The sequence below is a fragment of the Bubalus bubalis genome, chromosome 2 (genome assembly GCF_019923935.1).
Source record: "Bubalus bubalis isolate 160015118507 breed Murrah chromosome 2, NDDB_SH_1, whole genome shotgun sequence".
NCBI lineage: Eukaryota > Metazoa > Chordata > Mammalia > Artiodactyla > Bovidae > Bubalus > Bubalus bubalis.
In genome coordinates, this window is record NC_059158.1 from 113,676,365 (window position 1) to 113,701,221 (window position 24,857).

General features: G+C 35.3%; 1 protein-coding gene across 1 annotated transcript in view; it reads left to right on the forward strand.

The window, feature by feature from the left end:
• DARS1 (aspartyl-tRNA synthetase 1) overlaps positions 1-8,805 on the forward strand; it is a 65,073-nt gene extending 56,268 nt beyond the window's left edge. The window contains exons 11-16 of the mRNA XM_006049146.3: positions 2,241-2,387; positions 3,500-3,542; positions 4,677-4,757; positions 6,426-6,537; positions 6,727-6,798; positions 8,140-8,805. Of these exons, the coding sequence (XP_006049208.1) occupies positions 2,241-2,387; positions 3,500-3,542; positions 4,677-4,757; positions 6,426-6,537; positions 6,727-6,798; positions 8,140-8,231 (547 nt within the window). The 3' untranslated portion in view covers positions 8,232-8,805. The remainder of the gene's footprint in view (positions 1-2,240; positions 2,388-3,499; positions 3,543-4,676; positions 4,758-6,425; positions 6,538-6,726; positions 6,799-8,139) is intronic.
• Positions 8,806-24,857: the final 16,052 nt, after the last annotated feature.

Here is a 24,857-nt window from a genome sequence, read left to right on the forward strand (position 1 = left end):
ATGCTTGCCTTCAGGTCATTCTCATTGATAGTTGCTCTGTAAATAGTTGTAATTTTGGTGTGCCCATGGGAGGAGGTAAATTCAAGGTCTTCCTATTCTATGATCTTGGCCACTCCTCCCTACTTTTTTTTTTTTTTTTTACTCTTTTTTTCTCTGAAACATTTCTATACAGTTTATTTTAAGCAGCTTCCATTCAGATAGTCTATAGAACAACTAACGTCTCCCTGTAAAACAAAATATCTTTTGAAACTACAGTTAAGGAATACAGCTTTTCTCATTATTTATTTACTATGTATTTTTAAAATTTATTTATTTGGCTGTCCCAGGTCTTAGTTGTGGCACATGAGCTCTTCCTTTTGGCATGTGAGATCTTTAGTTGTGGTGCTAGGGGGATCTAGTTCCCTGACCAGGGTTTCAACTGGGGCCCCCTGCATGGGAAGCCCATAGTCTTAAGCCACTGGACCACCAAGGAACTCCCTCCCTCAGTTTTTTTACATTTTTATTTCATTTACATTTATAATTGAAAAAAGTTTATGAAACTCATTTATTTTAGATATTGATATCTTCTCTACTTAATATTGGAAGTGGAATTTCCGCTTTGGTTTTTGTAACAGAGCAAGCATGATTTGAGCACTTGGGGATTAATCAAATCTCTGCTTACAAATTAGAGATTCAGACACCATCATCACTGGGCTTAATGGGTAGTCTTAAGATGGCAACTTGGAAATAAAAACCTTCTTCCTGTCTTCTATACATCATTTAGGAATTTTAAGTTTCTGTGTCAGTTGTAAATTGGGTTATTTGGTGGTTATCTTATCCCTCTCGTGTTTATCATTAGTACTTATCTCTAACAGAAGAATAAACAAACGTATTTTAAAATATTGATATTCATATTTTTTATTACCATTGATTATCATGAATGGGGGTTAATGTTCAAAGCAAAACACTTTAAAAGTTAATTCTTGGGGTCATTTTAACCCATCTTATGTCAGGATTTGAATAAATCAATGATTTCTTCTGAATATAAACATACTTTTTTCAATTCTGTTGATTATGAAAAAATTTAAATATCATACATTAAAAGGGTAGACTAGCCTAATGAACCCCCACATACTTATCACACAATTTCAACCATTGTCAATACATGGCCAGTTTCATTTTACGCATTTCCCTCCATGCTCTGTTATTCTGAAGCAAATCTCAGCTACCATTTCATCCATAAATACTTTAGTGAAACTACATTTTTAATCTTGCCATCCTCTACGGCAGCAGTTCACTGCAATGAACATTTGTTATATTTAGAAGATAGACAATGAACATACTATAGGGATTATTAAAATGGGAAAGAAATAGGCACTCTCCTAAACAGACTTATGGTATAGTGGGAATAGGGGAAGACAAGACAATATTCATTAATTTGGTCTTCCTCAATGATGACAAATGTTGTTAAAGTATTAAAAATCAGATTTTTTTAGTGCCTCATAAAATGAGTATTTTATGTTTCTAACAGTGCTAGTTGATATGAATTATAAAGGAAGTTTTTTATCCTGTGATGCCACTGCAGTGACAAATAATACAGGATTGAGAAATGATGTTAAATATTTTTTAAAGTATTTTGCATTTAATTATTTAACTTAATTTCTTGGTAACAGTTTTTTTTTTCTGATGCATACACTAATTCAAAGAATGATTTTATGTGACATAAACAGGGACTCAATACCTACTAGATATTTTTTCCTTAGATGGTGTTTCTACTACTAATGAGCTTGAAAGTCCCTGAGGCAATTTCTACACTGAGGCTGAACTTACAGGAAAGAGCTTTGCTCTAAAAGCATTTCCTTTTGTTATCTCTGAATTCAAAATAGTTACCAGTGGAAACATGGAAGAGTAGTGCAGTAGGCTCTTGGGTCCCGGTCAACTGGCCTCTTGAGTACAGGCTCCCTCAACCTCCCTAGGATATCTGGCGATGAGTGGGGTGAGCAGGAAAAGGCATGTTTCCACCCTGGAACCTGCTCAGGTTGCCCTTTTCTCATCACTGCACATGCAGTAATTCCTCTAAAATGTTAAAAAATGTTTCTTTGTTTTAAAAAAAAAAATGTGTATCAGGTGTATGGAAGAGAAAAGCTGTATGTTCCTTCAACATTATTGGTTACAATTTTTCTTTAATTTATGTGTTGCCACAGTGATCTCTTGTGTTAAAAACATTTATTTCACATTTTTATTAACTCTTGTACCAATAGGTTTCAAACTGAAATTCAGACGGTGAATAAACAGTTCCCATGTGAGCCATTCAAATTTTTGGAGCCAACTTTAAGACTAGAATATTGTGAAGCATTGGCTATGCTTAGGGAAGCTGGAATTGAAATGGGAGATGAAGAAGATCTAAGGTTTGTTTGTATTTGTGATTTTTAAAACTTTAGTAATTAGATTTAAGATATGAAAGAATGAATATATTTTCACCTACTTGGTAAACTTAAGTTTTATTAACTTTGGTTATATAGTATGATGCTATTTTGTTCAATGTGTGATCTGAAATAAACTGTTATGTTTAATGTGGTTTGCCTAAGTGTTAATATTTTTGCATGTTAAGGTGTGAAACTTTTAACAATCTCTAAAAGTTATGCAAGTCTCTGTTCTCTAGTTGATATACTATATTTTATTATCTAAATTCAGATCAAATAATTTATAATTTTGAAATGATAGTTTAATAAAGATTGGAGATTTCTACTTATATTTTATTTAGGGATTCTTAAGTTAAAATACTTTAAGCCAACACAATGATTCATAATTGATATCAGAAGGAAGAGAGGATTATTATTAATTTTTTTGTTTTTTTTTTTACATATTTCACTCAAAACCCTCATTTACTTTTATTTGTTTAATGAATATATATATGTGCGTATATGTATATGTGCACATATGTACATTGTTTTAATCATCCTCTACATTGCTAGATGACAATTTAAGGAAAACCATAAATTCTATAATTTGGATGATATTTTTGTATGTATTTTGGAAATTTTTCTTAAATAGAATAGAACTTAAATTGGTTTATATATACACTATTATATTTTACTTTGAAATACTGATTTTTCTTTTATAAACCTTTAATAAAGAATAACAAAAAAGAGAAAAACCATTTTGCCATAGAACCATTTTAATGGCAAGAGTAGTCTATGTTGGTGTAGTAGACTTTCATTATATGTAATTGTAGGAAACTACTTCATCCATGTTATTTCTGAATGGGTGAATTGCTAAATTCCTTTTATACTTTTATTTAAATATTGTTGAGTAGCACCGACTAACTATCCCAGGTATGCCCGTGAATGGTTTCCAGTAGTAGTTGCCTTTTTTAAAAGGAGCAGAATAGACAGCTGTGTATTTTGGCTAAATTTTTTATCCTCTGAGAACTTCAAATAGAAGAGTTTCCTTATACACCTGAAACTCTTTTAAGTTGCTGTTTGATCTTCAGACACCTGATTTCATGTTTCTTTTGCAGTACACCAAATGAAAAACTGTTGGGTCGTTTGGTAAAGGAAAAGGTAGGACTCTTATGCATGCTGGATTTCTTTTTCTAAATCTGAAACATATCTAAATTGTCAGATTAGTTAGAGAGGACCTCAAGATGATTGAAATTATTTAGAAATGGTCTTCCCTGACTACCCTTGCAGATTCGTGGGACTAGAGGGTGAATGAATTTTTTTTCTGCCTTTTACATGAAGGCTACTTTCCTATCTTATTTTTCTATAAAACTCCAAAGAAGAGAAAAGCTAAACTGAGTGCAGTCTTTAAAGAAATTAAAAGAATTGAATAAAAACAGTCCTTGAGCTCCTCCTGCTGGTTGCACTCAAAATGGTTCAACAGACTGGGGAACAAGTCTGAAACTGCACAGTACTGAGTTCATACCTTTAAAACACTATTTCAGTGGAGCCAGTTTCAGCACTGTTGACATTCCCTCTGGACACCAATTTTAGGAAAAATGTTTAACATCAAAACAGTTAAAACACGACTGTTTCTTTTCAATTAAATGTAGGTTAAATGTAGGTCACATAGTAAATATTCTTTTTAACAAAGATATCATAATTTCATGTTAATGTTATTCATTTCAATTGTTTTCATTTGAGAAAAACTACTGAATTTATTGTAGACATCTTAGTGAAAATGTAAATCATTGGGGAAATAATCAAGGTTTTTTGAAGATAAAAGACATCAGTTTTATTTATAGATTTAATGTAGTTTTTGTAAAACCCAATGTGATTTAGGATAATTTAACAAAAACAGTTTTAAAATACATCTGGAAAATTAAATGAGCTAGAATTGCAATGGAAAAAGGTGAAAATAAGTTTATCACAGCATAGTTTTCAGCGGAGGAGAAATTGAGAAGAGAGTACATGTCCAAAAAAAGAAAAAGAAAAATGCTTAAGTGAACTATGATTGAATAATCCACAGCTCCTAAAAATTAAGTATATTGGAAGAATTTATAACATCATGGCAAAATACTGTAGGATACAGCTGTAAGAAGCAGAACAGTTATTGTATATAGAGTGTAATTACAGTAATTTTGAAGAACAAAACTTATGTATAGAAAAAAAAATAATTACCAAAATGGTAGCCTTCTTTTTATTTTCATTAAATGTCTTAAAAATCTGTTTTAATCATATTTATTCTTTTTATAGTATGATACCGATTTTTATATTCTTGATAAATATCCATTGGCTGTAAGACCTTTCTATACCATGCCTGACCCACGAAATCCTGTAAGTAATTTGATTTTAAATAACCTGTTTCAGGGAAGAGGGAAAACTTTATTGTCACTGTGTCACATTATACAGTGGAAATAACGGTTTTCATTAATAACTTGCAGTTTTAAAAGACACATTTCTATATGTATTACTACTAGTTTCTGTCAATTTAGGTCAAAGTGATATTGTAAAATTTGAATATTCTAGCAAATTAGTCCCCAAAACCTGTATTAAAAATAATTTTCATGTATCATTTTTAAAGATATATGAAGAAGAAATACTATATAAATAACAAATAGTATTAATAGACTTGAAGACTTTATCAAATCATTTTATCATTGACCTTGAACTAAGAACTCACATTCTATCCTGGTGAAAGTGAAGTAACTCAGTCGTGTCCAACTCTTTGCAACTCAGTGGATTGTAGCCTACCAGGCTCCTCCCTCCATGGGATTCTCCAGGCAAGAATACTGGAGTGGGTTGCCATTTCCTTCTCCAGGGGATCTTCCCAACCCAGGGATCAAACCTGGGTCTCCCACATTGCAGGCAGACGCTATCCTGGTAGTTAATCTAAATAATGTGTTGTGGCCTTTCACCTGTTTTCCTTTGCATTGGTTCCCCAACTTTAGTGAGTATCAGAATCACTCGGAGGGCCTTTAAGACATAGACTGGGGCTTCCCTGGTGGCTCAGTGGTAAAAAAATCCACCTGCCAATGCAGGAGACATGGGTTTATTGAACCTGTGCTCTAGAGCCTGGGAGCCACAATTATTGAACCCATGTGCAACAACTTGTGAAGCCCATGTTTTCACAACAAGAAAAGCCGCTTCAATTAGAAGGCTGCACACCACGACTCAAGAGTAGCCCCCACTCACCACAGCTAGAGAAAAGCCCTTGTAGCAACGAAAACCCAGCACAGCCAAAAATAAATAAATAAATTAAAAAAAAAAATTTTTTTTAGGTGGGGCTTGATAATTGATATTTCTCATAAGGTAATAGTGAAACTATCAGTCCAGGAATCATACTTTGAGAACCATTGGTTTACTGAAAGATAGGGAAAATAAGTTAAAACCTGATAAAGAATGAATTGAGCTACAGTAAATTTGATGTTCAGTTCACTTTCCTTAAAATAATAACTTTTAAAAATTAAAAAGACTAACACCTGTTGACAATTTGAAGTTCCAAAAATGATCCCAAAATCATATCACACTTAAAAACATTTCAGATGATAAAGTGAAATAAGAATCAGCACTACGGGGACTTCCCTGGCAGTGTAGTGGCCAAGACTTTGCTCCCAATGCAGGGGGCTTGGGTTCAATCCCTGGTCAGGGAACAAGATCCCACATGCTGCAGCTGAGACCTGGCACAGCCAGATAATTTTTTTAAAAAAAAGAATCAACACTACGCTACTGCTTAAAAGAAGATGTATTGTTCTGATTTCTTATTGGAAGGTGTGGGAGAAGGGGAGCATAAAATCTGATAGAGGTAAAGAAGAAGTTATCATTCAACCCTCACTAGTTTAATCCCATTTTAGAAAAGCAAATCATGTTTATTGGAGCAGGTTGTATAATTAATTGTAGGGAATAAATGATACTGTTCTTCATGCAGCAGAGAGTGTTTTTCCACATATATGTGATAGAAATAGGATGATAGCCTGTTGAGTGGTATTTTTGTTTTTCCTACAGAAACAGTCCAACTCTTATGATATGTTCATGAGGGGAGAAGAAATACTGTCAGGAGCTCAAAGAATACATGACCCTCAGCTGCTAACAGAGAGAGCCTTACATCATGGAATTGGTAAACAATTTCAGTATATTGAGGAGGGTCATGTATATTCTGAAAGCAATACGTTTTAAAACCCTGTAAAGACTTTTCGGAAACACAGTCATTTGTTTTAATTTCCATTGCACGGTAACTGCTTTTGCAATTTTTTTAAGCTAAATAAGATGATAAATTACTTTTTTTTGTTTTATGTTTGTTTTGTAGATTTGGAGAAAATTAAGGCATACATTGATTCCTTCCGCTTTGGAGCCCCTCCTCATGCTGGTGGAGGCATTGGTAATATTCCTTTATATGATGACAATATTTCCAACCCAAATTTCATTTGGCAGAGTGTTTCTTCAGTTCTAAATGTCCTCAGTATTAGACTCCAAAAAGTAAATTTTGTATTTTGTTATTACTTACAAATAAGTTTATAAGTGCTAAATATAATACAAGTTTGAATTAAAAGAATTTTTAAGTGAGTTATGACTAAATGAAATTTTTGAATATCCTCTTTTCTCTCTGTATTCATAAGTTCATTCCGATTAGTCCAAATTAAAGCTGTCCCTCAAGTCAGTTCAGATGGCTGCTAAATGTTTTTGTTGAAAACATTTCATTGGCTTTTAGAACCATTTCTAGAGTATGTGTAAGATACTGCTTTGTGATTTAAAATGAGTAAATATTTAACTCAACTTTGGGATGTTTGTATCAAAAATTCTTAAAAAGAATTCTGGGGTTTCTCTTGTGTCTCAGCGGTAAAGAATCCACCTGCCAATGCAGGAGATGTCAGGTTCGATCCCTGATCCAGGGGAATCCCACATGCCCTGGAGCAACTAAGCTCTTGTGCCACAACTATTGAGCCTGTGCTAAAAAGAATTCTGAATTTATAGTTTTGTTAAAGGTTTGGTTGTTTGTTTCAGGTTTTTTGGTAAACAGGTAATATACAAATTTCAAATTCAAAGCAAATATAATAGTGTACATTTACCTCCCTACAGAAAACTATTGTTTCTAGTTTTCTCTTTACCTCTACAAAGATAATCTTTGCGTATGCAAAAGTATATAAAATATATTTTTTACACAAATTGTAGTGTGCTGTATAAACCATTCAGTACCTTGCATTTTCGCTTAGTGTATTTTCACTAAGTTGTTCCTTATCAACACTTAAAAGAACTTTTTTAATTCATTTTTTTTTAATCACTACATACAATCCATTGAAAGAATTCATGGTAATCTTGGTAACCAGGTTCTATCAATAGGAACCTGGTTAAATATACTAGTAGGCTTATATTTTTGAAAATATAATAGTAAGCTTATGAAAATATAATAGTAGACTTATATTATATTTTTGTTTGCTTAAATCATAAGTTTTGGATATTTACATAGATTTGTGGTTCACATTTCACAGAATCATACAGCTTAAGGATATCTCATTTATCCTTCCCACATACAGCATCACCTGTTTCTGAATCAGACCCAGAATATTCCATTTTAAACTCATTTAAAATAATAGAAGTCATTTCCTTTCTAACAAGGAAAAGCATTTTGTTGATCAGTGATGTTATTTTGGTAGTTTTCAATAAGTATGACCCTGAATGATTAATTCTGAAAATGAATTAATGATTATTTTGTTTTCTCCAGGGTTGGAACGAGTGACTATGCTGTTTTTGGGCTTGCACAATGTTCGTCAAACCTCAATGTTTCCCCGTGATCCCAAAAGACTTACTCCTTAAAGAAAATGTTTTTTTATTCTTTCCAGTAACCTGCTATTAATCAGACTGTACCTTAGGTACTTAAAATATGCAATAAAATAAATGTCTTATCCAAAGTGCCACAATTACTTTTGGACTAATTCAGTGTATGTTACTTTAAAAGAGAAGATTTTTATAACTTTGAACATGCTTCAGTAGGAAATGGTTAAACATTTTAATGAAAAATTCATATTATTATGTTAAAAGTTCATTTTGCATTACTACAATAAATGTTAAACAATTTTAAAGTTAATAATGTGTAAATTTTTTTTTTCTATATTACAGTGGCTATAATATTAATGTCTTAAATTTTCAATATTTGGTCTTTTTTTAAAATCTGACATTGAGGTAAGAACAATTTTAGGAAAGTATTGAGGTTTTAATGAATGTATAATTGGCATATCATGGAAAATTAGGCAGAAAATATCGATCCTTAATAATTGTGCCTGGAAATCATGTAAAGCAGGTTAGAATACTGGTTAGAAATTATACAACATAACATAATATTAAATTGTTAACTAATTAAACTTGAATTTCAATAAAATTTTAAAGCTAATTATGGATGTTTCTGTGTAACGTCATGGCAGTATGATTTTATAGCTGATTCTTGGCATTTATAGTTTGGGGGGGGAAATAGACAACCAGTTTATGTAAATGCCTAAAAGCAAATGAAGACTGATACATTCATAACATGTATTAATCAAGAGATAAATTCAGATGAGTGTAAGGATACAGTTCTTAAAGCCGAAGGCTTAGGTTGCTTAATAGTTTATTTCATATAGATTAAAAAATATTGAATTTTCTGTTTTTATTTTTAACTGGTAGGCATTTAGTGAATGTCACTAAAATGCATTCTCACTCCCTCCCAAAAAGAATTACAGTTAAATACACTTTTCCTCTAGATTATTAAATATATCCATGCTAATGTTATTTTTATGGTGAACCACACATAATACTTATAACAAAACAATTTAATGCAGTTATTTTCCTATAGGAAAAAGAAAAATAATACAAAAGTAAGAAGGTCAGAAAGGTAGGATATTAACCTTGGTTCATAAGCATCTGCCCATTATTTTTTAAAGTTAATTTATTTCACCATCCTAGATTATCAGTTCTTTGAGAACAGAGACTCAATTTTAAATCTGTCTTTCATAACCCACCAAAGTATCTCAAGATAAAAGTTAGACACCCCAGAAGTGTTAAATATATTTAAGCCACACCAAGACCTATTTTTTTTCTGTATTGTATAATCCCCAAACCCAAAAATAGTATAATAATAGCCTTAGAGCTATTCTTCTCAAGTTCATAGAAGTACAGCTATTTCAAAATAAATTGTTTATAAAGTCTAAGAATGATGTAATTTTTTGTTTGTTTTTTAATGAAGTATTTCAAACACATCAACCAGATTGAGCATAATAAAAAAAGGACACCCCTGCACTTGCCACCAAGCTTTAGCAAATCTTAACACCGTCATATTTGCTTCAGATGTTTATTTTCTTTTTTAGGGAAAAAGTAGTGGATACAGTTAAGGCTTCCCATTAACCACCCTGATCCTATTCCTTCCTACCCTAGTGGTAACTACTATATAAATTCCATGTTTTTTTAATTCCTTTCCATGCTTTTATATTTTACCTAAATATTTGTTTCTATGAACATTGTCTAGTATTATTTTGCAGATTTATTTGATATATATGTATATTCTGGTGTTTTGATGGAATTATCTTGAATTATGAAACAATTTGAAAAGACTTGAAATTTTCAATCTCCTCAGTCTACTAGTTAGTGAACATGGTATATCTGTTCCTTTTTTGTTTTTTTTTTTCCCTTAATTGTGATAAAATATATTGGTGTTCTTTAATATCTTTCAAAATTACTTTTTAAGGAATTCCCTGGCAGTTCAGTGGTTAGGACTCCATACTCTCACTGCCGAAGGCCTGGGTTTGATCCCTAATTAGGAACTAAAATAACACCAGCTGCACAGTGCAACCAAAAATAAATTAATTAAATAAAGTAAATAAAATTACTTTTTAATTTTTCATTTATGCTAAAAAACCTTACCATTTTTTTTCTACTGGAAACAAGACTTTTAAGTATGGATCTATGGCTATTCCACCTGGATTAGAATTCTCATGTTGCTGTTTATCAGCTGTGTAACCTTGGGTAACTTGCTTCAACTTTCCTCATTTTCATAATCCTGTTTCATAGGACTGTTGTGGGGATTAAAAAGCATGAATCCTAAGAAAAACACAGAGAATAGTGTCAGGCAAATAAAAAGAATTTGATCTCTTCTTGTCTAATTTTCATGTCATATTTACTTATTAGTCAAGCTCTTCAGTGGAATGTTGAATAAAAGCAATAATGGGAGCATGCTTTTGTTTCTGAATTAATTTTAAACACTCCTAAAAGCTCAAGATAAGTGATATTTTCTGTAGGTTTTTGATAGTTGCCCTTTAACAGGTTAATAAGGAGTCCATTTGTTAAGAGTTCCTGTTAAGAATGACTGTTGAATATGTCAAGTACTTTTTCTGTATTTGCTGCAATTTTTTTTCCTTTAGTTTTGAATATGACAGATGATAGTAACAGAAATTCCTGATATTTTTCTGAAATAAATACTGCTTGAATATGATGTATTATTATTTTATGTATGTACTACTGAATTCAACTTGCTAATATATACAACAAAATTTGTTCATCTTAAGTGTGTAGTTTGATGTATTTTGGTTATTTTATATGGTTAGGAATCTCCACCTTAACTACAGAATATTTCCATTGCCCTAGAAAACTCCACAGTGCATTAATAGTTACCATCTCCAGCAACGAAGATCTTTTCTAGAGTTTCATATAAATGGAACAATATATAGTCTTTTGTGTTTGACTTCTTTCTTTAAGCATGATGTTTTGAGATTCATCATGGTGTTGCATATATTAATAGCATATTTATTAGTATTGATCAGTAGTATTCTACAGAATGGATATACAATAATTTGCTTATCTCTTCACCAGTTGATATACATATAAGTAGCATTCAGTTTTTATAGTCTGTAGTGAATAATTGTGCTAGGAACATTTGCTAGCACAAGTCTCTGCAGGCATGTTTTCATTTCTTTTAGGTAGACAGCTAGTAGTGAAATGTGTGGGAACTATGAGAAGTGTAGATTTAACTTTAGGAGATCCGGCCATTTGTTTTTTCCAGAGTTGCTATTATCACCTTGCATTTCTACCAACAATTAGTGAGAGTTTAAGCTGCTCCACATCATCACCAACACTTAGAAATGTCAGCCTTTTTAATTTAAGCTATTCTCATGGTTGTGGCTTTAATTTGTATTTCCCTAGTGATTAATTGGTTGATTGTCTTCTACTTGATAAGGGCTTTTTATGTATTCTGAATATGAACGTATGTCAGATACGTTTGGCAATTAGCTTCTCTCAGTCTGTGGCTTGCCTTTTCTTTTGTTTTCCTTAGTTGCCTTTCAAAGAGCAGAAGTTTTTGATTTTATGGTTGTGCTTCTGTGATCTAGGAAATCGCTGCTTAATCCAATGTCACAAGTTTTTTTGTTCTCTTGTACAGTTTTAGTAATTTGATTTCTTACATTTAGATCCATGATCCATTTCAAGTTAATTTTTGTCTGTGGTATTTATGGTATTTGTAATGGTCAAGGTTTCCACACACACACGCCCCCATGTAGTTGATCCAGACCATTTGTTGAAAATACTTTCCTTTCCCTGTTGTATTAACTTGGCACCTTTGTGGAAAAGAGTTAAGCATATAAATATGGGTCTGTTTCTAAACTCTGTTCTAATTCCATCGATCTATATGTCTGTTCTTGCATCAATATCACAATGTCTTGATTTTCACAGTTTTAAGTAAATCTTGAAATCAGAAAGTTTAAGTTCTCTAGTCTTGTTCCTCTTTTCAGGATTATTTTAACTATTCTAAGTCCTATGCTTTTCCATTTAAATTTTTATATCATCAATTTTTTTTTTTTTTTTTTTTTTTTAGTTTTCAGTGTACTGGTTCTGTGTACTAATTCATCATATCTTTCTGTAAATCTAACCATGTGCCTTTGGAAAGAATGTGTTAGGTATCTACAGTTTTAAAATTTTTATGTCTTCCTGATTAATTGACTATTTTATAAAATGCCACTTTATTATTCCAGTAATGCTCTCTTTTGAAATCGGCGCTTTCTGATATTAATATAGCCATTCCCATCTTCCTGTGGTTATCATTTGCATATATTTCTCCATAATTTACCTTCAGCCCACCTTTGTCTTTGTATTTAATGAGTTTCTTATAGATAGCATATAGTTGGATCTTGTTTATCCATTCTTAATCTCTACATTTTAATTGGAGAAATTGTCCCAAAAGATTTAATGTCGTTAATTGTATGGCAAGATTCGTATCTTCCATTTTTTTTGTTTCCTCATTGCCTCTTCTGGTTTTTTTTAATCTGTCCTTTCCTTTCCTGTCTTTTTAATGACTATTTCAATAGTTTTTAGAATTCATTTTCGTTTTCCTGTTGGCATTTTAAGTAAACTATTTCTGTTGTTTTTTTAGTGATTGCTGTAATGATTGTAATATACATTCTTAACATTCACACTCATAGTTGCTAACTTTATATAAAGATTTTGTATCTATGTTTATAACCACTATTTTCTTTTCATGTTCTCTTTCAGTTTAGATATCTATGGCATATCAGTTTCTGTTTTTTGAAACAGTTTAAGAGTGAGTTGTTTTTCTTTTGTTTTTTGGCCATGCCATGTGGCTTGTGGGATCTTAGTTCCCCCACTGGGAATCAAACCCTGACCCCCTATACCGGAAATGCAGAGTCCTAACCAGTGGACTGACAGGGAATTCCAGAGAGTTTTCTATTTAATGGGATAAGGTTCCCAGTATTCTCATGTTTTTTAAAAAAATTAGTCTCATCTTTGTGTGCATTTTCTAACTTTTTAAAACTTCTTTTACTAGACAGTTACCTTTTAAATCTCTTAGCTAATATTTTTTAGCATTTGATGATATTAATCCTCTCTATGTTTTGTTTTTAGTTCATTAATTTCTGTTCTTGCATCATTTTCTTCCTTTAGCTTTTTTTTTTTTCCATACTATTAAATTCTCTTGTTGCCTATGAGCAGTTTGCTGTTAGTACTGTATAATTATTTTTCCTTTGTAGATAATGTGCCCTCTCTCCTTGGTAGGTACAGTTGCTTCTTTACCTTTGATATACTACTAATTCCTTATGGGGTTTGTTATTCATCTTGTTCATTAGTCAGTTTGCCTATGTCTAAGAACCCATATCTTTTCAATTATGGAAAATTGTTAGCAAGTCCCTCTTCAAATACTGCTTCTTTACTATTTTGTCCACTTTTTGGTATTTTTTTGAAACTCTTAATAGCTAAATGTGGGCCTCTAACCATTCTGTTATGTCTCATATTTGTCACCTTTGTCCCTGTTCTGTGTATGGATGAATTCCTTAGTCCTGTTTTCTAATGTATTTAATTATTCTTCAAATATGCCTAGTCTAAAGTTAACCTGATTTGTTGCATTTTGTATTTTGATGACTATTTTTTTCACATCTAAAGTTTCTAATTAGTTTTTATCTCATTTATGTCTATTTTTGTTCATACATTCTTTCATGATTTCATGACAATTATGCCAATGACATATGACAGTTATACCAATGACATGACAATTATCATTTATGTCTTTCAATAAATTTTTTATTACACTATCCAACAAAATATTTTTGCCTATGTCTAATTTGTTTTTGTCTATTCTTGACATGTTCACATAGAAGCAGTTGTCACATGTAAATTCATTGGACCATCCTTGAGGAAGATGACTATAATATGAAAGAAGAAAATAGCAATAAATGCTGGAGAGGGTGTGGAGAAAAGGGAACCCTCTTACACTGTTGGTGGGGATGCAAACTAGTACAACCACTATGGAGAACAGCGTGGAGATTCCTTAAAAAACTGGAAATAGAACTGCCATATGACCCAGCAATCCCACTACTAGGCATACACACCAAGGAAACCAGAATTGAAAGAGACACATGTACCCCAATGTTCATCGCAGCACTGTTTATAATAGCCAGGACATGGAAGCAATGTAGATGTCCATCAACAGATGAATGGATAAGAAAGCTGTGGTACATATACACAATGGAACATTACTCAGCCATTAAAAAGAATACATTTCAATCAGTTCTAATGAGGTGGATGAAACTGGAGCCTATTATACAGAGTGAAGTAAGCCAGAAAGAAAAACACCAATACAGTATACTAACACATACGTATGGAATTTAGAAAGATGGTAACAATAACCCTGTATGTGAGACAGCAAAAGAGACACAGATGTATAGAACAGTCTTATGGACTCTGTGGGAGAGGATGAGGGTGGGATGATTTGGGAGAAGGGCATTAAAACATGTATAATATATGTGAAATGAATCGCCAGTCCAGGTTAGATGCATGATACAGGGTGCTCGGTGCTGGTGCACTGGGATGACCCAGAGGGATGGTATGGGGAGGGAGGCGGGAGGGGGGTTCAGGATGGGGAACACGTGTACACCCGTGGCAGATTCATGTTGATGTATGGCAAAACCACCACAATATTGTAAAGTAATCAGCCTCCAATTAAATAAATTTATATTTTAAAAAAAGAAAATAATGCTTAAACAATGAGTAGATGCTATCTCCTAGGCACAGTAGTTTTGTGCTAAGTTGTTACCAGTTGACATTTGCAGAGGCTGAGTGTAGCAGGCTCCACAGGAAGTTCTGTCTAGCTATTGCATGGAGCACTAAGGGTTCTGCTAGAGTCAAATTTGTATTGAGGCTTTTATCATAGACCATCTCTTGCATAACTTCCTGCATTTCAGATTTGTTTTCTTTTTAACTTATTTATAGTAACAGTACTTTCTGAAGTATAACTTTGTTAACTCAAGCTGAAACATGTTTAAGGCTTAAAAAAATATTTTTCCTTTAAGTTACTGTTATATACCATACATTACTGTATAGATGGATGAGATAGGAATATATTTTTCAACATAGAAGCTGCAGCATACTCTGGAAGGTTTAGGATTTTTTGTTTGTCTTTATTTTTTACCAGCTTTATTGAGAGATAATTGACATATCTGGAAGGTTTTAGACCATTAAAATGGTCTTTTTTAAGGGAAAAAAGCCAGCCTTTTTTATGAAAAAATTAAGTTTTTAATGTTTTAATAATTGACTTACAATGCTAGTTTCAGATGTACAACATACTGACTTCATATTTTTATATTTCACAAAATGATCACCAAGATCAGTCTAGTTACCATTTCCACTATAAAAAGTTATTATATTATTGACTATATTACTCATGCTGTACATTTTATCCCCATGACTTTATAAGTTTTTGCTTTTTATTTTCACATATAAGTGAAATCTTTCTCTGTTTCACCTAGCATAATATCTTCTAGGTACTCATGTTTTCACAAAGGGCAAAATTTCATTCCTTTTTCTGGCTGATTAATATTCCATTATATATACCAAATCTTCATTCATATATAATAGACACTTAAGTTGCTTCCATATCTTCCTTATAAACAATGCTACAGTGAACATAGAGGTGCATATATCTCTTTAAATTGGTGGTGTTTTTTTTTTTTTTCTTTGAAAAAATACTCAGGAGTAGAATTGCTGGATCATGTAGTGTGTGCTTAGTAGCTTTAATTGTGTCTGATTCTTTGTGACGCTACGGACTGTAGACCATCAGGCTCCTCTATCCATTAGATTTCCCAGGCAAGAATACTGGAGTGGGTTACCATGCCCTCCTCCAGGGGATCTTCCCGACCCAGGGATAGAACTCGTGTGTCTTATGTCTCCTGCACTGGCAGGCAGGTTCTTTACCACTAGCACCACCTAGAAAACCCTATGGTAGTTCTGTTTTTAATTTTTTGAAGAACCTCCATACTTTCCATGCTAAGTCACTTCAGTCATGTCCAACTCTGTGTGACCCCATAGACGGCAGCCCACCAGGCTCCCCCGTCCCTGGGATTCTCCAGGCAAGAATACTGGAGTGGGTTGCCATTTCCTTCTCCAGTGCATGAAAGAGAAAAGTGAAAGTGAAGTCGCTCAGTCGTGTCTGACTCTTAGCAACCCCATGGACTGCAGCCTACCAGGCTCCTCCGTCCATGGATTTTCCAGGCAAGAGTACTGGAGTGGGGTGCCATTGCCTTCTCCGATACTTTCCATAGTGACTTGATTAGTTTATAGTCCTACCAACAGTACACAAGGGTTCCATGTCCCCCACATCTTCACCAACAGTTGTTATTACCTTTTTGATAATAGCCATCTGATAGATATGAGATGTTATCTCGTAATTTTGATTTGTATTTCCTTGATGATTAGCAATGTTGAACATCTTTCAGTGTGTGGTGGCCATTTGTATGTCTTCCTTATAAAAATGTCTAGTCAGATGCTCTGCTAATTTTCTAATTGTGTTGGGTTTTTGTGGGGGTTGTTTGTTTGATGTTGAGTAGTATGAGTTCTTTTTATATTTTGGATGTTAACCCCTTATCAGATATATTAAATATCTTCTCCCATTCCGTTGGCAGCATTTCCATTTTGCTAATAGTTCCCTTTGCTGTAAAAGAGCTTTTTCATTTGATATAATCTCATTTGTTTATTTTCATTTCCCTTGCCTGAGGAGACTGATCCAAATATATATATATATATGTATATATATATTTATATACATATATATATGGCTAAGGTCAGTGTCATTGAACATACTGCTTATGTTTTCTTCTAGGAGTTATGGTTTTGGGGTCTTACATTTAAGTTTTTAACCCAGGTTGTGTTTATTTTTATATAGGGTGTGAGAAAGTTCAGTTTGACTATTTTGGATGTAGCTGTCTAGTTTTTCCACCACCATTTATTGAAGTGGTTGTCTATCCCCACTGTATGTTCATGGCTCCTTTGTTGTAAATTAATTGACCATGTAAGTGTAGGTTTATTTCTGGGCTTTCTGTTCTGTTGTGTGGATCTTTATGTCTGTTTCTGTGCCAGGACCATACTATTCTGACAATAGTAGCTTTTTAGTATAGTTTAGTATAGTACGGAAGCATGATATCTCCATCTCTTAAGATTGTTTTGGGGACTCCCCTGGCAGTCCTGGTGGTCCAGTGGTTAAGACTCTATGCTTCCAATGCAAGGGGCTCAGGTTCGATCCCTGGTTAGAGAACTAGGATTTCACATGCTTCTCAGGTCAGTCAAAAAATAAATGCATCCAAAAATAAGGTAAGATGATAGGGGGATAGATAGATGAAGAGTTACATGATAAACAAGCTTAATAAAGATAGTTTTAGCTATTCAGGTTTTTTGTGTTGCCATACAAATCTTAGAATTACTTGTTCTCTGAAAAAGGTCATTGATGTTTTGCTAGGGATTGCATTGAATCTGTAGATTACCTTGAGTAGTGTGGTCATTTTAACAATATTAGTTCTTTCAGTCCAACTTTCCATTTGTTTATGTCATCTTCAGTTCTTTGGGACACCAGCCCACCGCTTCAGTCTGCTGGGTTTCCAAATCAAGTCACTATTCCTTGCCCTACCCTGTCTCCAAAAATGTCATGTGTTTGATATTATAAGTTGATGGGTTTATTTTGGGAGTTCAGGGATGAAGCTGTCAATAATTAGCCCAAGGTAAAATGGAGTTTACATAGGAGTTTTATATTCACATCTGAAAATTTTCTGTTTTTATTTAAATGTAACAATGTATTATATGTATATATTTAGTTAAAACACCAAAATGTTCCCCCAAAGCCCTTCTTTAAAAGTAAGTCATCCATAGGCTTCCCTGGGGCTTCCCTGATAGCTCAACTGGTAAAGAATCCACTTGCAATGCAAGAGACCCCAGTTCAGTTCCTAAGTCAAGAAGATCCCCTGGAGAAGGGATAGGCTACCCACTCCAGTATTCATGGGTTTCCCTGTTGACTCAGATGGTAAAGAATCTGCCTGCAATGCAGAAGACCTGTGTTCATTCCCTGGGTTGAGAAGATCCCCTGGAGAAGGGCATGGCAACCCACTCCAGTATTCTGGCCTGGAGAATCCCCATGGACAGAGGAGCCTGTTGGGCTACAATCCATGGGGTTGCAGAGAGTCTGGCACAACTGAGAAGCTAAAGCACAGCACAGCATAGGCTTCCCTGGTGGCTCAGTGGGAAAGAATCCACCTGCCAATGCAGGAGACACGTGTTCAATCTCTGGTCAGGGAAGATCTCACATGCCATAGAGAAACTAAGCCTGTGTGCCACAACTATTGAACCTGTTCTCAGAGCTTGGGGCTGCAACTGTCGAACCTCAACTGCTGAAGTGTGGGCACCCTAGAGTCTGTGCTCCACTAGAGAAACCAATGCCGTGAGAAGCCAGTGTACATCAATGACAAGTAGCTCCTGCTTGCTGCAACTAGAAAAATGCCTGCACAGCAATGAAGACCCAGCACAGCCAAATATAAATAAGTAAAATTTTGAAAAATTAAAAAAAAAATTAGCCATCTATGACAAGGAGCCTAGATGAAGAAAATGGGACCTTAGTCCTACAACCCCAAGTAAATTATTTCTTCCAAAAACCTGGACAAGCTTCAATGTAGATGCCTCTCCAAGAGTTTTCAGAGAAGAGGCCAGCTTGGTTGATATCTTGGTTTCAGCCTTATGAGACTCTAAGCAGAGCACCTAGCCAAGCCCTCCTAGATTTTTGATCTATAGCAGGGGTCTGCAACCTTCTGGCTCTAATACCTGATGATCTGAGGTACACTGATATAATAGTAATAGAAATTAAATGCACAATAAGTGTTATGAGCTTGAATCATCCCCAAACCATCCCCTAACTCCAAGGAAAAATTGTCTTCCACGAAACCAATCCCTGGTGCCAAAAAGGTTGGGGACCACTGATCTACAGAATTGTGAGCTAACGAATGGATGTTGTTTTAAGTTCCTAAACTTGTCATAGGTTGTTATATAGCAGAAGAAAACCAGCACACTGACTGACTTGTATTCAAATCTTAGTTTTGTCCTTTCTTTAATCTGTGATCATGTACAACTTACTTTATCTCTGTTTTCCCATGTGTAAATGGAGATACTAATGCGCAGCTCCGCACTTCCCTGGTGGTCTAGTGGTTAAGAATCCCCAGGCCAATGCATGGTACTGGGGTTCAGTCCCTGGTCCAGGAAGATCCCATGTATCATGGAGCAACTAAGCCTGTGCACCTCCACTACTGAGCCTGCAACCCTGTAGAGTCCAACCAAGAGCTGCAACTACTGAAGCCCTTGGGCCTACAGCCTATGCTCCACAACAAGAGAAGCCACCTCAATGGGAAGCCCGCACACTGCAATGAAGACCCAGTGCAGCCAAAAAATAATAATGATACACAGCCCAGAAAGTTGTTGGGAGGACTGCAACTACCTGCACTCCCTCCTACTGGCACCTAGAAGCTGCTACTTGTGAGGAAGAATCAGAATAGCCAAAATGGTCCCCCAAACTGGCCACCAGGTGGTGCCACCAAACAGGGATTGTTTTTGTGTTGTTCAGTCGCTAAGTCGTGTCCAACTCTTTGTGACATCATGGACTGCAGAATGCCAGGCTTCCCTGTCCTTTATTCTTTCCCAGAGTTTGTTCAAACTCATGTCCATTGAGTCAGTGATGCTATCTAACCATCTCATCCTCTGCTGCCCGCTTCTCCTTTTTTTAACTCCAAACAGGAATAGCTGAGTTTTTATCCTGAACCTCTGGCTGGACTAAGTAGAGGGGAGCAGTGAAGTGGACGATGGAAGTGAGGCTGGCTCTTTATACCTACAACTGTTTACAACTCACCTGTACAGAATCAAGAGATTAAAGAGGTGAACTTCAGAGAGATGCTATGCAGTATGTGCAGAAGTTGTAAAATATGACTTTATGTAATGATTTACTTGGGCTTCCTCGGTGGCTCAATGGTAAAGAATCCGCCTGCCAATGCAGGAGGCACGGGTTTGATCCTTGGGTCAAGAAGATCCCTGGAGAAGGGAATGGCTACCCACTCCAGTATTCTTGCCTGGAGAATCCCAGGGACAGAAAAGCCTGGCAGGCTACAGTCCACGGGGTCACAAAAGAGTCAGACACGACTTAGCAACTAAAAAACAATGAATTACTTAAAACCTATGTCATTCCAAATCTATTTGAGGTAGTTTACAAAATAAAACTGGGCTTCCCAGGTGGCGCTGGTAGTAAAGAACCTGCCTGCCAATGCAGGTTAGATGTAAGAGACATGGGTTCAATCCCTGGGTCGGGAAGATCCTCTGGAAGAGGGCACAGCCACCCAATCCCGTATTCTTAGCTGGAGAATCCCATGGACAGAGGAGCCTGGCAGAGTGCAGTCTGTGGGGTGGCACAGAGCTGGACACGGCTGAAATAGCTTAGCATGCACGCATGCACAAAATAAAACCATACACCAAGATAATTGCTAGTGAGAAAACTGGGGAAAAGAAAGGGAAACTGGGGATATATAAATGGTATGGTATTAAGATCTTTCACCCATGCTAAGGATGGTTTTTTACCTTCCCAGTAATCACTGAAAACAAGGATACAACGATGGTATACAATTCACAGAGAAATGTGCTTAAAAAAAAAGCAGAGACCTGGATCCTTACAAACCAGACACCACATAATATTGGGCAAGAGTTCTTGGATAAACCACAGACATTTATATTTCTTCTCGAACATTTATGTGTGTGTGTGTGTGTGTCTTTTGCATATTTTTAATTCAATTTTAGTGTTTTTCTTCATGGGCTTCCCTGGTGGCTCAGATGGTAAAGAATATGGTTTATATGGGTTTGTTACACAATAAGAATAGCTTCTTGTCACATCTGTTGTCTATAATACTGCAACAAATACACCAAGAGTTAATATCATAAATGTACTTATTTATTTTAATTTTGTTGTATTTTGACATGAGTTTTAAATTTTGATGTATTCTAATATATAGGTATACATTTTTCCTTATATATGTGTACGTAAGGAACATGTACACATATGTACCTATATATTATCCAATATCCTATTACTTTATTATTAGAATGCATTTTTTCCATCTAGAGACCAGCTAAATAATTACCTTTATTTTCTTCCCGTTCACTATGGTTTAATTTTTTTATTTTTATTGCTAAAGACTACTGAATTTCAAAATGTATCTGCAGTTCAGGCCAATGTTCATAAGAACTGGAATGGAAGGACTTCGCTGGTGGTCCAGACTCTGTGCTCTCAAAGCAAAGGGCCTGAGTTTGATCCCTGGTCAGGGAACTAGATCCCTCATGCTGCAACTAAAACCCAGTGCATCCAAATAAATATCTTTTTTAAAAGAACTGGAATGGATAGTGTTCTTTATGCAAATAAAAAGGAAACTTTTTCTAAGAAAATAATTTTAAAATAATAAATTTTAAAAGATAAAAACGCCACCTGGCTAAGAGTAGTAGGTACCGGTTTGCAAGATCTTAACATTTTTTTTACATACTCTGTCTTCAAAATCATTGGTTGGTTGTTTGTACCTTGCTTAATTAAAATAAGCCAGACCATTAAGTGCTGCGCAGAAAGTTGGACTGGTGCTTGCTGCTGTTTCTCATAGATTAAGATGTCATCGCGTCCCTGGAGCAAGTAAATGCTCTATTTTCAACATCAGTAATCTTTAGGGAACTCTTTTTCCAGATAACTTTTTAAAACCTTATCTCTTAAAGATGTTCAACATCCCTGGCAATCAAACTGAGACACCAGTGAGATATCAAACTGGCAGTGATGATAAGACATGCTTATTGTTTGCAACAGACTGGAGAACTGGAAACTTTGAGACCCTGTGGGTGGAGCATAACCTGGCCCTCAGCCTGCATTTCTGGAAGGCAGTTTAGCAGTACCTGTTCAGATGTGAATGTGCACAGCCTTTGGCCCTGTAAACCCTCACTCTTAGAATTTATCCTAAGAATACAGGTACTCAGATATTACAGGGATGTTCCCTGGCCATCCAGTTGTTATAACGCTAGGCTTCCATTGTAGGGGCCATGAGTTCCATCCCTAGTCTGGGAATTACAATCCCATATGTCTCACTGTGCAGCCATTAAAAAAAAAAATGAAGAAGAAAATGGATATTATAAGGATATTTATATAAGGATATTTATTGCAGCATTGTTTTATATCAGTGGGCAAAAAATTATCAAATTTCCACTAATAGGTCATTAAATAATTTATACACTTTACAGAATGTTCATCAGTCCTTGAAGAGCACAATACAGGCTGTCCTTGTTTTGCATAGTTCTGCAGGACCCTAAAAATGACCATACAAACCTAAACTGTGCAAAGCAATGTCCAAGAATCAAAGGGGGGAAATATGATTGTTCTGTGACCTTTAAAATCTGTCAAATGCTAAAAATTCTCTTAGTGTTGATTATAAGTGTATAGCAAAGTAAAAAATAGCAAAATTAATATTTAATTATATATTACAATTGAAAACACTAGAAATATTGAGAATTAAACAGTTTTCATCCTTTAATATTTTATTAAGAGTGTTTCCCTTCTTGTTTTAACTTTTAGTACGAAGACCATCTGTCCTATGCTTTGGTGAATTGTCATGTTACTTCTTAAGTTCAGATAAACTTCTGACACTTAACCCTTTGTACTTACAATGTCATAAAGTATCTCCAGGAGTTCTTTAACTGTTAAGGTTTTTGCTCTTGTCACTTTTTCTGAAATATATTCATCCTTTCCATCACAGCCACTTTCCTTGTTTGTGTTAAGTATTTCATCTGGTTGCATATCTTTTTTTAAATTTTATTTATTTATTTTAATTGGATGCTAATTACTTTACAATATTGTAGTGGGTTTTGCCATACATTGACATGAATCAGCCATGGGTGTACATGTGTTCCCATCCTGAACCCCCCTCCCCGCCTTCCCATCCCATCCCTCAGGATGATCCCAGTGCACCAGCCCTGAGTGCCCTGTCTCATGCATCAAACCTGGACTGGTGATTCGTTTCACATATGGTAATATACAAGTTTCAATGCTATTCTCTCAAATCATCCCACCCTTGCCTTCTCCCAGAGTCCAAAAGTTTGTTCTTTACACCTCTGTCTCTTCTGCTGTCTCACATATAGAGTCATCGTTATCATCTTTCTAAATTCCATATATGCATTAATATACTGTGTTGGTGTTTTTCTTTTTGACTTACTTCACTCTGTATAATAGGCTCCAGTTTCATCCATCTCATTAGAACTGATTCAAATGCATTCTTTTTAATGGCTGAGTAATATTCCATTGTGTATATGTACCACAGCTTTCTTATCCATTAGTTTGATGACAGACATCTAGGTTGCTTCCATGTCCTAGCTATTGTAAACAGTGCTGCAATGAACACTGGGGTACATGTGTCTCTTTCAGTTCTGGTTTCCTTGCTGTGTATGCCCAGCAGTGGGATTGCTGGGTCATATGGCAGTTTTATTTTCAGTTTTTTAAGGAATCTCCACACTGTTCTTCATAGTGGCTATACTAGTTTGCATTCTCACCAACAGTGTAAGAGGGTTCCCTTTTCTTGGCACCCTCTCCAGCATTTACTGTTTGCAGACTTTTTGATAGCAGTCATTCTGACTGGCATGAGATGGTACCTCATTGTGGTTTTGATTTTCATTTCTCTGAACCTAGATCGCATATTTAAAAGCAGAGACATTACTTTGCCAACAAAGGTCCATCTAGTCAAGGCTGTGGTTTTTCCAGTGGTCATGTATGGATGTGAGAGTTGGACTGTGAAGAAAGCTGAGCACCAAAGAATTGATGCTTTTGAACTGTGGTATTGGAGAAGACTCTTGAGAGTCCCTTGGACTGTAAGAAGATCCAACCAGTCTATCCTAAAGGAGATCAGTCCTGGGTGTTCATTGGAAGGACTGATGTTGAAGCTGAAACTCCAATACTTTGGCCACCTCATGCGAAGAGTTGACTCATTGGAAAAGACCTTAATGTTGGGAAGGATTGGGGGCAGGAGGAGAAGGGGACGACAGAGGATGAGATGGCTGGATGATGTCACCGACTCGATGGGCATGGGTTTGGGTAGACTCCGGGAGTTGGTGATGGATATGGAGGCCTGGCGTGCGGCGATTCATGGGGTTGCAAAGAGTCGGACACGACTGAGTGACTGAACTGAACTGAACTGATAACGAGTGATGTTGCTGGCTTCATATCTTGAGTTTCTTAAATGGTGGCAGTGTCAATACTCCCATATTCTTATTTCCTCTATGAATCCATTTATGTTAGATTCAAATTTTACTTTTTGGTTCTTTGCCACACTCTCATTTTTGTTGGACAATTCCCACTTTTATTTTTCAATTTTATTTATTTATTTTTGGCTGTGCTGGGGCTTTCTCTAGTTGCAGTGAGCGGGGGCTACTCTTTGATGCAGTGCACGGCTTCTCTTGTGGAGCATGAGCTCTAGGCACACGGGCTTCAGGAGTTGCAGCACGTGGGCTCAGTAGTTGTGGCGCACAAGCTTAGTTGCTCCAAAGGATGTTTGGTCTTCCCAGACCAAGTGAATCCATGTCCCCTGCATTGGCAGGCAAATTCTTAAC